The following is a 13239-nucleotide window of genomic DNA, read 5'->3' on the forward strand; positions in this document are numbered from 1 at the left end:
TAGGTTTTCCAGCAAGAGCTCAACAAGCTGTGTCCTCTCCCTCCCATCCCTTGTTCCCTTTCTGGCTGGTTTACCTAGTTGAGGTCCCCACCGATCTGGCCAATCTCAGGTGGAGAACCATCCACTCTTGGGGCCAAGAAGAACAGGATTAGATTGTCCTCTGACTTCTTCCTAGAAGTTGAGCTCACACTGGGCTGCTGTGGACCTTGGGAAGGGAGACCTCTGAAGCCGGAGGTTTAGGAAACCAGAGGCTAAGCAGACCTGTTTAGGAAACCCGGGAGACCTGTTTAGGCAGCCCCGGGAGAGCTGCTGCCCTCTTGGTTCCCGGCCTTCTTGGCCTCTCTCTCCCGCTGGGGGCTCTTCCCAGCTTCTCAACCCTCGACTCTCCTACTGGAAAAGGATTTGTTGTTGTTCAGTCACTTAAGTCACGTCTGACTCTTGCGACCCCATGGACTGTAGCCCGCCAGGCTCCTCTGTCCATGGGATTTCCCAGGCAAGAATACTGAAGTGGGTTGCCGTTTCTTTCTCCAGGGGATATTCCCGAACCAGGGATCGAACCCATGTCTCCTGCATCGCAGGCAGCTTCTTTATCACTGAACCAGGCTTCTTTACCCCTGAACTAGGCTTCTCCTACTGGGGCTGTGACCTCCTGAGGTAGACAGTCACCCAAACTCAGCTGAGCTGGCTCAGGGGAGGGCACTGAGTGGAGCAGAGGTGTGGTTTGGGTCCTTAGAAATTCAAGGGAAACAGCACGACTGCCTCCCTCCCTGCTAGAACCCACTCGTGGCTCCCTGGGGTGCAGGATGAAACCAAGCCCCTGAGCCTGGACCCCTAACCTCTCCAGGCTACTCCCCTACCCCTCTCATCTGGATTTGGGGGCTCAGCCTCACTGAATTGCTCAAAAGTCTCCAGTGGACTCATCCCCGGCCTGATCACTACCTCCTTCCATAGGCCGATCCCTGGTTACCTTTAAGCTCAGTCTCTCCCCTGCTGGCCTCCCCAGCCTGCCTGCCCTGGGACGTCACTGTAGCTTTGGGCCCCTGTCCTGAGCTCTTCCTTGAAGACAGGGACTCAGCCTTCTGCATTCCTGGACCTCCAGGGCCTGACGGTGAGCTAGCCTAGAGGAAGTGCTCAGCTTGAATTAAGATGTAAACGTGGCCAGGGGCTTCCCAGGTGGAACTAGTGGTGAAGAACCTGCCTGCCAAGGCAGGAGACTTAAGAGATGCAGTTTCGATCCCCAGGTCGGGAAGAGCCCCTGAAGGAGGAAATGGCAATCCACTGCAGTCTTCTTGCCTGAGGAATCGCATGGACAGAGAACCCGGCAGGCTACAGCCCACGGGGTTGCTAAAGAGTTGGACACAACTGAAGTGACTTAGCAGGCACATACGCAGGCATGTGCAGAGAGAGAAGACCCTCAGGCTCCAGCGCCTTCCTCCCCCGGTTTCAGTGGCTGCCCCTTAGAATCACCTGGTGGGGGGTGGAGGCGAGGAGGAAGGGAGGGGAAAAGTTTAAATACCCCAATGCCCAGGCCTCGCTCTAGACAGAAACAGTGAAAAAAGTTTAAGTGAAAGTCGCTTAGTCGTGTCCGACTCTTTGCGACCCCATGGACTGTAGCCTGTCAGGTTCCTCTGTCATGGAACTCTCCAGGCAAGAATCTTGGAGTGGGCAGCTGTTCCCTCCTCCAGGGGATCTTCCCAACCCAGAGATCAAACCCCTCTAGACTAATTGAGTCCAAATCCCTAGGGGTGAGGCTGGTGCAATGCCAACCCGGAGGGATTAGAACCCTCCGGATGACCGCAATCGGCCCGTCTCCTCCCCCTTCCTGGGGGCAAGAGGACACCCCGGGAGAGTGAGCTCCGATGCTCTTTAATACCCGCCATGTGTTGCATTGATCAGAGGAGCCCTGCATGGCTTATATGGGGTCATTCATTTAACAAACATAAACAAAATGAGCTGGGGCTCAGGGACAGGCTGACACCCGTGTGACACGGAGCAAAGGAAGATGAGGGGTGCTGGGAGCACTCTGCAGAGAGTCCCCTGGTCTGGGGGGCTGGGGACCGGAGGCAGAGGTAAGGCAGGAGGCCTGGGGTGGGGCTGGCTATGGGGGTGGGGTGGGGGCGTGAACCAGGCCACAAGTGGTCAGGGGTGGGGGGAGATGGAGACCACAGACGTGAGAGGGGTGGAGACTGTGGTGGGAGGGGAGCCGTGGTTGGGCGTCTGGGTGGCTTGGCCACAGGAGGAAGAAGAAGAGCCTGCGGAGAAGACTGAGCAGGGCCCAGAGAGGTGGGTGGGGAGGGTGTGATGGTCACGTGCTTGCGGGTAGTGTCAGAAACCCAGTGATAACAGTGATAACCAGCAACGTCCACTAGGGTTAACTCTGCCTGAATGTTTCAAAGGACTGTTTTCTAAGTATTAACTGTTTACTCCTCCCTGTAACCTCTAGACAGGGCTGGCGTAATCAGCCCATCTCACTGACAGGGAAAACTGAAGCTGGGGGAAGTTATGCAATTTTCCTGAAGCCACATACCACCTGGTAAGGGTCAGGGATCTGACTCAGGCTGCCAGTTGAGCGACCCGGCCCTGAGCCACCCCCTCTGAGCAACTCCCCACTACACCAAGGCCTCTCAGCCCAGAGGAGCAGCGAGCCAGCGCCCGTGGAGGACATCCTGCAATCAGGGCTCCACTGGTGGCCTTGGTCGAGCAGTCTGGAACAGGGAATGGTGCGGAGGACAGTGTGGGAGGTGAGGGAGCTGCCCTGAGGGAGCTGAGCAGGCTGGGGGCACTGAGATGTGAAGTTGGAGAAGGGGGCTGATGGAGGGGCTGATCAGGGGGTCCCCAGGCAAGCAGAGGGAAGGGGATGCAGACCCCAGAGCCGTCTGTCCTCAACAGGGAGCTGAGGGAAGGAGTCAGAGCTGAAGCACCAACATCAGCGGGCCTGGGAGGGGCCTGGGGAAGCTTCTGGAGCTGGAGCCTCACCCCAGAGTCTGTGCAACTGAATAAGGCCAGGTGGGGGTGGGGATAGGATGCTCGGTGGTGGGGGAGGGGGCAGGGTTGGAGCAGGCAGGCCCAGCAGGAGCAGGTGCTGTCCATGTCTTCAAGTCAGAGGCCCAGTCTGGGAAAAGAGCCCCAGAAGCTAGGGTATAGATACCCCGACTCAGTCCACCACAGAGCCGGCCAAAGGAAAGACTGAAGGGTCTCAGAGCAGGCACCCTCCAAGGTGCCCTGGCTTCCAGGCCACGGAGTTAATACAGCTGCTTGGTCAAAGACAGTCTCACCAGCACCGAAGCGTCTCTACTCTCCCTTCCCAGGCAGGAGTGGGGGAGGGGGTACCAGGTACCAGGAAGAAAACCAGGGACGGACCTGGGACAGCCCCAGAGGGCTCCTGAGTAAGACCCTGAATTTGGCAGCCTGGGCTTCGGGCGGCCAGAGCGCACGGCGCCTCCCTCCAGGCCTGTCCCGCCACCTCCTGGTTCAGCCTCCCGCTCTGCTCTGGGTCCCCTCCCTCCTCTGCCCTTGATCGCCGTGCCTCACATTCCACCTTAGCTAGGGCGGGGAGGCCACTGATCTGAGATTTGGGTCAAGGGAGAGAGCGAGCCCAGGGCAGAGGTGGGGGGGGGCTGGGGGAGGCAGGCACCCCAGCCACTTCAGGAGCTGTGTCCCCTGAACTGACTTTTCTGGAACCCAGCAACCCCTCATTAGAGTCTGTGGCACCGCAGGGTGGGTGCGTGGGGCCCGCAGCCTCATAAGCTCACTGACAGCCAGTCAAGAGGCAGTGCTCCATCCGATTGGCAAGGCGCTCGTGTCCTCTACAGGCATTCCTGTGCGTGTGCCGACACATGCACACGGACACACACGCATGCACGCCTGCACAGAGGCACGCTGGGATGTAGGTCACCGGCTGGAATGCCTCAGGCCCAGGGTTGCGAAGACCCAGCCATCCAGGCAGACACTTCCAGATTGGACAAAAATGTACCCTCCCCTTGCCTGCCTCCCCCCTGCTCGCCTGTGTCAATCTGACCCGAAGCTCTCCAGGCTTCTGTTTGGTTTTCCCAGAATCTGCCTGGCAGAGACGGCGAGGAACCTGCCTCCCTCCAGGGGAGGGGGCGGGGCTCCTGGCCACACTGGCGTTGTCTCTGTGTGTCGATCCTTATGGGGGGGTACATGGAGTCTACAAGAGACAAGGGGGTGTGGCCCCTCCTTGAAGACTTCCAAGACATAGCCTGCGAGATGTCCTAGGACTAGAGGACCAGGAGGGGACAGTCAAGGAAAGAACAGAGCAGCCTAAGCCGGGTTGGTCAGGGCTGGCTTCCTGGAGGAGGTGGCAGAACCTTGGCTGGGGAGGTGAGTGAAGATTTCAGAAAGCCTAAAGAAAGGGAGTGGTACTGTCCCAGCTGGGAAAGCCCCAGACATTGCCACCCTCTGCCCTGGAGCTGGCACCTCTGTGGAGGGAGGTCACATCTGGAAAGGCCATCACAGACTCTTCTACAAAAAACCCCTGGATGCCCTGCAGGCCCTTCAGATACAGCAAGCCCAGAACATCACTCGACCTCCCGCTCTTCCACCCACGTCCCCCTCTCCGCGTGGACAGCAACGTTCCAGCCACACAGGTCAGACACCAGGTCACCCTGCCCTCTTTGCTCACGCCACCCTCTCAGCCTCCAACTTTTCAGTCTGGTGCGTGGAGCAGCTCACAGCTGAGCGCTGAAGACAGGCAGGGAAGCAAAGGCACTGTACCATCCTGCCAGCACATGGGTGCCTGGGAGGTCAAGCAAGATGGTCAGGGAAGGCTTCCTGGAGGAGGTGACACCCAGGTCACCCAGACTGAGACCTCAGGCTGAGTAAGAGTGGCCAGACTGGGGGAGAAGTAGTGGGAAGAGTTGAGATAGAGTAGGGTTTCAGGCAGGAGGCATCAACAAGTGCAAAGGTGAGTTAGGAGCTGGAGGATGGCACATACAAAGCGAGATGAATTGATCATGACAGAATGGAGAGAAAGAAGGGGTGTGCTGGAGACCAGGGCAGAGGTGTCGTCCAAGGGTCAGATGGTGGACGGCCTTGACGCCATGGTAATGAGTTTAGACTCTCTCCTGCTGCAGTGGAGTACCCTGTGTGACTTTCAGATGCCTGAGAGTGGCCCCTTTAGCTGCACATGGAGGATGAGCTTGGGGGACAGGTGGAGATGGGGATCCCCAGGAGGGGACAAGGCAGCTATCTAGGAGTCCAAAATGGGGCGTGGCCTGAGACGGGGCGGGGGCTGGGGGGTGGGCAGAAGGTGGAGAGTCAGGGCAGAGGTCAGGACCACTTAGGAAGTAGAATGGCCCTTGAGGGGTTCTGGTTCCTCCTCTCTGAGGCCCTCATCTCTGTACCATGCAGTGGGGGATGGGCAGGAGGGCCTCCAAAGACCCTCTCCTGAGCCTCCTCCCACCTGGGGCCATTGCTCCAGTCTCCCAGGGCTTCTGAGGTGACGTCTTGGGAGGAAATCCAGCTGGGAGGAGCATAGCTCCAGCTTCTGAAGGCCTGGGGCGGGGTCAGGAGCACAGGGCATACCCACTCAGTAGAAGGAGCGGGCTGGGCAGTGGGAACCAAGGGGGGTCTCAGAGCACCCAGTGTTCGGGAGGACAGCCAGGGTGAGGGTGCTGGGACACACTGGGCCTCATGGAAAAGGCCCACCAGCCTTCTCGGTGTAAGGGGGGCCCGGAGCCGCGGTCCCGCAGCCCGGGTGTAAGTTAGGGCCCGTTACTCACGAGACTGACACTTGGGTTAGTGGCCTCACCTCTCCGTGCCCGTTTCTTCATCCATAAAATGGGAATGAACACGCGCCGGGAAATAATATACCAGGTGGGAGGGAAGCTTAGGGGAATGGTGCCTGCTGCTGGGTGATTCAACGACGATCTGTACCTGGTACCACAAGGTACCACCTGGGCACCACCCTGCTACTCCCACAAGAGCCACGTGGCCCAGACCTGGGGGAGGTGCGGCAGGATGGAAGCCCAGGCCCGTGCGGGGGGCCCAGGGTGAGACGTCTTTGCTTCCTAAACACCCGGAGCCCCCGAGTCAGCCTCCGCCCGCTTCTCCCACCAGGAGCCCCTCACCATGCAGACAGCAGCTCCTCTTCCCCAGCTTCCTCCTGCTCTGCCGGCCTGACTCCTCCCACCCCCCTTAGGCCACTCCCCCTGGCCTTCTGGTGAAGCCAGCTGCTGGGGTGTGGGGGCGTCCAGGATTTAAGCCCCTCCCTGTCCGGCCTCATTGTTCTTTTATTGACTCTTCTTCCTGATTTTGCCTCTTCCCAGCATCCTCTGGGGCAAGAGGGGGGCTCCTCCCCCCGCCCACCTGCCCAGCTGGGGAAGGTCAGAGGCCCAGGGAGGCTGGCCCGCAGGACTGAGGCTCTTCTGGACACAGAGAAGGGCTGAGGACCAGGGCCAGGATACCCGAGAGGCGCCCAGAGCGATGGGCAGAAGCACAGGCTTCTAGGAGCCCTGGGTTTGAATCGCGAGCACTCCCACTAACTTGTGGCCTTGGGCTCTTCAAAACCAGTTGCCCCATCTGAGCAATGGGGCTTTTCCTTACTGTGTGAGGAACCAGTGATTGCATGCAGACACTTAGCACAGAGCTCAGGAAATGGGATCCCCACTCTGCCCCTCTGGCCTGACCCCTTCACCTGTGAAAGGACCTCAAGTGGGGATGTAGCCTCTCCTGTTCCTTCCTCGTCCCCAGAGGCCCAGTCAGCCAGGCCACAACAGAGCCCTAGAGCAAGATGGAAGGAATCCAGAGTAGGCCTCCCTTCCCCATCCCAGGGAGTCCGGGTGGCCATCATTACCTCAGTTTCACAGCTGGGGAAACTGAGGCTTGCTCCTGAGTGGCAGAACCAGGAGGAGGCCCCAGGCCCTCCCTTGCCCCTGAAAGGTGGAATGCAGGTCTGAACAGCACCCATCTTCCCAAGGATCCACCCACACAGAAGCCTCAGAGAAGGTTCTAGTGGGTACTGCTCCAGAGCACGGGCTCTGCGTGGGACAAACCCGCAGGACCCTCAGCTCTGCCACTCACTCGCTGTGTGACTCTGGGTGAGTCACTCAGCCTCTCTGAACTTGTTGCCTTAACCTGAACATGAGAAGGACAACACCAGCCTCGCAGGGTCAGGGGAAGGGGAAGCGAGATGACGAATGTGAGGCCCGTGGCCAGCTACATAGCTGCTGTTTTATGGTTATTTTCTATTTGCTGCCAGCTGAGGCATGTCTCTTATGACATCTTCAGCTTCCCCCTCTCACGGGGGAAGGGCCAGGGAGCGGTGACATCAAGCTCCCTGACAGCTTCCAGCCCAAAATAGCCCTCTCTTTAGACTGACCCTCTCCCATTACAATGGCTCCTGCACTCACTGTCCCCAGCTGAGCTGACAATGCCTTTGGTGGTGGCTCATGCCCTGTCACTCTCGTCCCCTGAAGGGCTCTAACAAACACTCCTGGGTAGACAGGATTTTGGGTCGCAGCTTTGGCATAGAGACGGCTCTTGGAAAGTGCCGCAAAATGAATCCCCGGGGCTCTGTGGCAACCTGGGTTAAATCACTGACCTTGTTCTTAGGTCTTGGTGTCACGTCCCTTCCCTGAGCCTCAGTTTCCTCATCTGGAAAATGGAGCTATAATATCAATCTACTGTTGTGAGGACTCAAGTAGGCAGTGTACCTAAAGGACTTGCCTGGGGCGGGAGGCAGCATGCAGTAGGTGCTCAATAAATGGGACTGGTTATAGTACCTGCCACACCTGGAAGTTTACAAAATCACCTCTGTCTGCCTCCTTGCAGGGCCCCCAGCTGGAGCCAAAGTCCTTTGGCAGTTATCATCAGAAGAAACGGAAGGTTCTGAGCTGTCTGTTCCACCCCCAGGGTTGCCAGAGCAACCAGCCCCTTCCTGAGCTTTTATCCTGACCGTCTGTCTGAGCCCAGCTCCCTCACCCATGAATCATAAACTCCCCTCAACAGGTGTCCAGCCTCTCGTGGTTTCATCTCAATCACCCCTCTGGAGACCCCAGCCAACCCAGGACACAGGAAGGGCAGTGCTGAGTCTGTCCATTTGTTGGACAAAGAAGCCGAGTTTGAACAAAGAGCAGGGACTCAGTCCAGGCCACCCAGTGGCAGCGGGATGGATGAGGCTCAGGCCGCAGGGAGGCAAGAGGGTGCCAAGTGCTGAGTTGGAATTAGACTCTTAGATGATCAGAGCTAGAAACAGTCGGGGGTGTGGAGGACAGTACCCTCAGTTAAGGAACCAGAAGCCCAGAGAGGGGGAAGATGCCTGAGGGCACGATCAAGTTAAGGGCAGGATCCAGCTCATTCACTCATTCAGTCATCCCGTGAATGCATATGGAGCACCTTCTCAGGGCCAGGCACTGTGCAGGACCCTAGAGGTATAGCAGCAAATAAGACACAGCGCCTGCCCACAAGGATCTCAGGGTCTTAAGTGGGAGTCAAGTCAGTGACTGGGTGATCCCCTTGTCCCCTTCCCCGGCTCTCAGAGGACACGAGAGAAGTGCAGTGCTTTATTGCTCTACGTTGGCCTTTCCACTCAGCTCTGAAAGGCCTTGCCAGAGGGAGTCAGTCAGACCTTGTCTGGTCCTCACCCCGATTTACACTTGGGGAAACTGAGCCACCCCATGAAGGGCTCTGCTGGGGTTAGTGTGCAGGCTCCGAGCCCTCGCCTTCCTGCCCCGGATTGTTGTATGAAAGAAATCTCTGTTCCTGTGTGTGCCACTCACCCCAGCTGTGGTCTGAGCCCTTGATGACCTTGTTCTAAGGACATTGTTCTTAGGACAACCTTGTTCGAAGGTCCTGCGTCTCAGGACACCCGGTGGGGCTCTACTCAGCCCTGTCTGCTAAGATGCCCTGAATGTGCCTGAGGCCTCCAGAACATCAGAGTCAGCGGCTGTGGACGCGGCCAAACTCCTCTCAGCCCCTGAGCACCTGGTGAATGGAATCAGAGCTCAGGATGTCCACCAAAGGGAAGAAAGTCTTGCTCTGCTTGAAGAAGAGAAGGGCGACCCGGAGCCCTTCCTCCCGCTGTGCCTCTCCCCACCCTGTCCCCACCCCTTGACCAGAAGCATCACCCTCACTGGAAGTGTCAGAGAACCCCCTGAGGTTCTCTCTGCCTGGAATGCCTTTTCTCACCTCCTTGGCTGAGCCAACTGAATTGTCTGCTCACTCACTCATTCACAAGCCTTTGTTGGATTCTCACTACAGGCCAGGCAGAGAGCCATGCTCTGGGGATAACCGCTGTCAGGGCACTTAGAGATGACTGGGGGACAGAGGTTAAATTCATACACGTACCATAATGTGCCGTGCGACTAGGAGACTGAAAATGAAAGTGAAAATCGTTCAGTCGTGTTCGACTCTTTATGACCCCATGGACCATACAGTCCATGGAATTCTCCAGGCCAGAATACTGGAGTGGTAGCCTTTCCCTTCTCCAGTTCGATCTTCCCAGGAATCGAACCAGGGTCTCCTGCATTGCAGGCAGATTCTTTACCAGCTGAGCCATAAGGAAAGCCCACGTGCGACTAGGAACTGGTCCTATAAAGGAAAAGAGAGGGTAGGAGAGTGACTGGGAGGAGGAGGAATTTAGCTCAATGAAGAAAGAGAGGAAATGTATTCCAGGCAAAGGAAATAGCATATGCAAAGGCCCTGAGGGCATTAACTAGTTTGGTGAGTGTGAGGAAGGGCAGAGACGTGTGACTGGAGCCTATAGAGCCAGGGGATGAGGACAGAAGAGTCAGATCATAGAGGGAGGCAGAAAAGACCAACCTTGCTGAAGGGACCTTGTGGTTAACAGGGAGAGTGAGGGGTCCAAGAGAAGGAACCAGAAAAAAAAGACTGGGAGATAGATGGGAGAAAATCAGGAGGGTGGCCCATCCCAGAAGCCAGGTGAAGAAATTCTCACAAAAGAAGGAGTCATCCACTTCTTTGGTGGGGGGTCACCTCCTCCAGGAAGCCTTCCTGGACTTCAAGTGTGGGGTTAAGGGTTCCACGGGGCCTTGGCCTTCCCCATCAGTGCTTACCTCTCTCCCAGACTAGCCTGGGAGTGTCACAAAGGCAGAGACAAGGTTTGACTTGTCTTCCCAACCCCAAAAGTTAGTTCAGGATCTGAAAGTAGTATTTGTTAGATGAATAACTGTAGGACCTGGCCAGAATGGCCCCTTCAGCTTGGGGCCACTCCCAAGGACTTCCTGGGCTCCCCTCCATTCCTGCTCATCACTTTCCTGAGGAACTTTTCCCTGTCCCCTTGTCTCTTCTCCTCAGATCCCAGGCACCTCACTGCCTGCCCAGCTTCCAGAAGGCCAACCACAGGCTCCAACAGCAAGGGAGGACAGGAGCTGATGCGTGGGCCCTTCAGTTATGGCACAGGCAGTCTCCGTTTCCAGGGGCCCCGGACTTACCCCGCCCCAAGACTACTGCTAGCAAACCTGTGGGACAGCAGGCAGAGGCTGTGGGTTTCTGAGACACCAGCGAGTTCCAGGTAGGGAGACAGAGGGATTTGGAGCCTTGTTTGGCTCTGGGTTGGTCCCCCAGACAGGGGTCTGTGCCCTTCATGGGGTAGCATTTAGGTGTTCCCCTGCCAAGTTCAGGTGGACGCCTCTGGAGACAGGCAGGCCTGTCCCACACCCCAGACTGTCTGCCCCCACCTCCCTCCCTGGAACTCATCACTCAGAATCCACTCTCATATCATTTGTCTCCCACTGGAGGCCAGGAGCTCCAGGGCCAAGGCGCCATCTCCCTTTTCTCCCTCCCTTGTTCCTTCCTTCTCTCTTGCCTCTCTCCATTCACTAATCACAAACTGTTTCTTAAGTTTGAGTTCTCTCTTCCTGCACCCCTGACCCTGACACAGAGCCTGGCATGTGGGGGTCACTTGGCAGGCATTCACTGGCCACCCGACCTTCCAAAGATGCCAGGCTCATGGGCTAGGCTCCCCTGAGGGGTGCAACTCCAAACGTGGCAAGAGCCCCTCTCCTTGGAAAGAACTGGAGCTGGCAAGAGGGAGGAAATTTGGCCTTGAATCTGTGCCCTGCAGCCAGGCCTGGCTGGGGTTGGGGTGGGGGTCCAGGGGGAGAAGCACACAGTTTTCTTAGCAGGAACCACAGGCCCAGGACAATCTAGGTTCCCAAAAGGCTGATCCTAGCTGGAGTGACACCTCCCTTGACTAGCTCTCCTCTCCGGAAGCCAACAGGGCCCCCTCCTTACAGAGCCTTAAAACCTACATCCCCTCAGCCCAGCCCTCCTCAGTCCCTCAGCCACCCTCCCGCCCTCCTGCTTTCCATCTTCCCACATCGCAGAGATGGCCAGAGTGCCCCACCCCCACCCCCAGCATCCTAACCAAAAGTGCACAGCCTGGCTGGGCTGAGCAATCCGGGTCTTAGACCCCTGAAACCCTGGAACCCCCAGCCTGCAGAAACTGCCATGGCTGATCCACTGGGAAATGTACAAGTTCCCTGCCACCGGCTCCCGACAAGGGCTCTGTCCCAAGCAACTTTCGCCCAACAATCTGCCGAGGGTTTGCAGGGAGGCTGCGGCAGCGGCCGCTCCCCAGGGGCAGCCCCTGGGGCCCTGCAGAACGGGGAATGCTTGCAGCCTGGCTTTAATTACAGACTGCGTTCCTCTTGCCTGGTCCATCTATATTTATCTGCAGGATCTCACTAATTAAATCCCCCACCGCAGCCGGCAGGCCTGGGGACGACCACGAGTGAGGCAGACAGGCAGGGGGGCTGCAAACTTCCTTCCTTTCCTTCTGGTCCAGGAGCAAAACAGAAGCGGCCAAAACTCCCGCTCCCTCCCCCGACCCCGCCGATGCTTGGTCCCAAGGAACAACAGCTCCGGGGACCCTTCAGCTCTGTGCCCTGCAGCCCCCGGCACCCATGACCCACAGGTCCCCACACCAGCAATGCCCATCTTCCTCCCCGCTTCAACTCGCATTCCGGATTCCCGCAGCAAACAGAGAAAGTCTCCCTGAGCAGCACTCTGCCACTTTGCTGGCGCTCTGGTCTTACCGAAGGAGTCGTCTTGGTCCAAGAGGGAGTCGGGCTCCATGGCGTATGGGCCCCCAGCCCCTGGCCCCACCTGATTTATGAACCGAGGCTGTCTCCATGAGCGTCTGGGTTTCTCCTTTTGTATTCCATCTGGCGGCTTTTCCAACTAGATGACTGGGTATTCCTGCACGCAGGCCCCTTTCCAGCCCTCGCCTTCATACAGTACATTTAAAGTAGCAGTAACCTCTTTTTCCTCCCCCCACAGCCTGGCTGGAAACATTAGAAGGGACCGAGGCAGCAGAGATGTCTAAAATAGGAAGACGCCGGGACGATTGGCCTGGCTGCCCGCGACGCTGGCTGCGGGGATCTGGCCGGCCTGCGCAAATGGAAAAGCTAAGAGGTAAGGGTGAGCCTGGGCTGAGCATCTGGAAGCTGGCTCCAGGAGCCCCCAGGGTCTGTGGGAAGGGGGGAGGCTGACCCACCCACGGGAGGGGATGGGGGGTCTGCTCTGTTCACCGCCCAGTGCCCAAACCCCAGGGGCTTCTCCCAGGCCCTGCTGGAACCTCCCACTCAAATCTGTTCTACAGACATTTCCTGCAGTGTGGGGGATGCAGAAATTGACTCATCCATCCATTCAGTCAGACACTAAGATTTTTTTTTGAGCATCTACTTGGCGCCAGACACCGTGCCAGGTGCTGGGTTTTGCAGGAGGGAGCAAGTCTCAGCATCTGGTCTCTTAGAGCTCACAGGTAAACAGGCCTGTGCAATGCAGCGTGTGCGGTAAGAGCTGTGGGAACTTGAAAAAAAAAGGGCTGCCTCACCCAGACAGGGGGAGGTGGTCAGGGAAGGCTTCCTGGAGGACTGGGCACTTAAGCTGGGGCCTTATGGGTGAGTAGCAATTAGCCAGCTGACAAACGAGGGAGTGAGGGGGAGGGTGTGCTGGGTAGAGGGAGTCGCCTGTGCAGAAGCCCTGAACTGAGATGGCACTTGGGGTGTTCAGTGACCTCCTCGATAAGTTCCAGGCAGTTGGAGCCGCGGCCACGGCAAAGGCTGTGGGAGAGAAGTAGCAGAGGGGATCAGGCAGGGCCTCACAGGTGGGGATGGTTCTTAGGTTTGACCCAGGGGATGACGCATGGGAGGGAGACATTCCAGGCTGTTCTTTAGAAAGGCCTCTCTGGCTACTGTATAAGGGGGCAGAGGCTGGGGCAGGACTGGACGGGGCTGTCAAGTCCCCAGGGGAGAG

At 57.7% G+C, this 13239-nt stretch overlaps 1 protein-coding gene across 1 annotated transcript in view; it reads right to left on the minus strand.

Moving 5' to 3' along the window:
- The window catches only part of DAB2IP (DAB2 interacting protein), a 211903-nt gene extending 199647 nt beyond the window's left edge, over nt 1-12256 (minus strand). The window contains exon 1 of the mRNA XM_055400008.2: nt 12018-12256. Coding sequence (XP_055255983.2) covers nt 12018-12057 — 40 coding nt within the window. The 5' untranslated portion in view covers nt 12058-12256. The remainder of the gene's footprint in view (nt 1-12017) is intronic.
- Between the last annotated feature and the right edge of the window lie 983 nt (nt 12257-13239).

This window comes from Moschus berezovskii, chromosome 11, assembly GCF_049115385.1.
Source record: "Moschus berezovskii isolate FMDL1 chromosome 11, NW_MosBer_1.0, whole genome shotgun sequence".
In the NCBI taxonomy this organism is placed as follows: Eukaryota; Metazoa; Chordata; class Mammalia; order Artiodactyla; family Moschidae; genus Moschus; species Moschus berezovskii.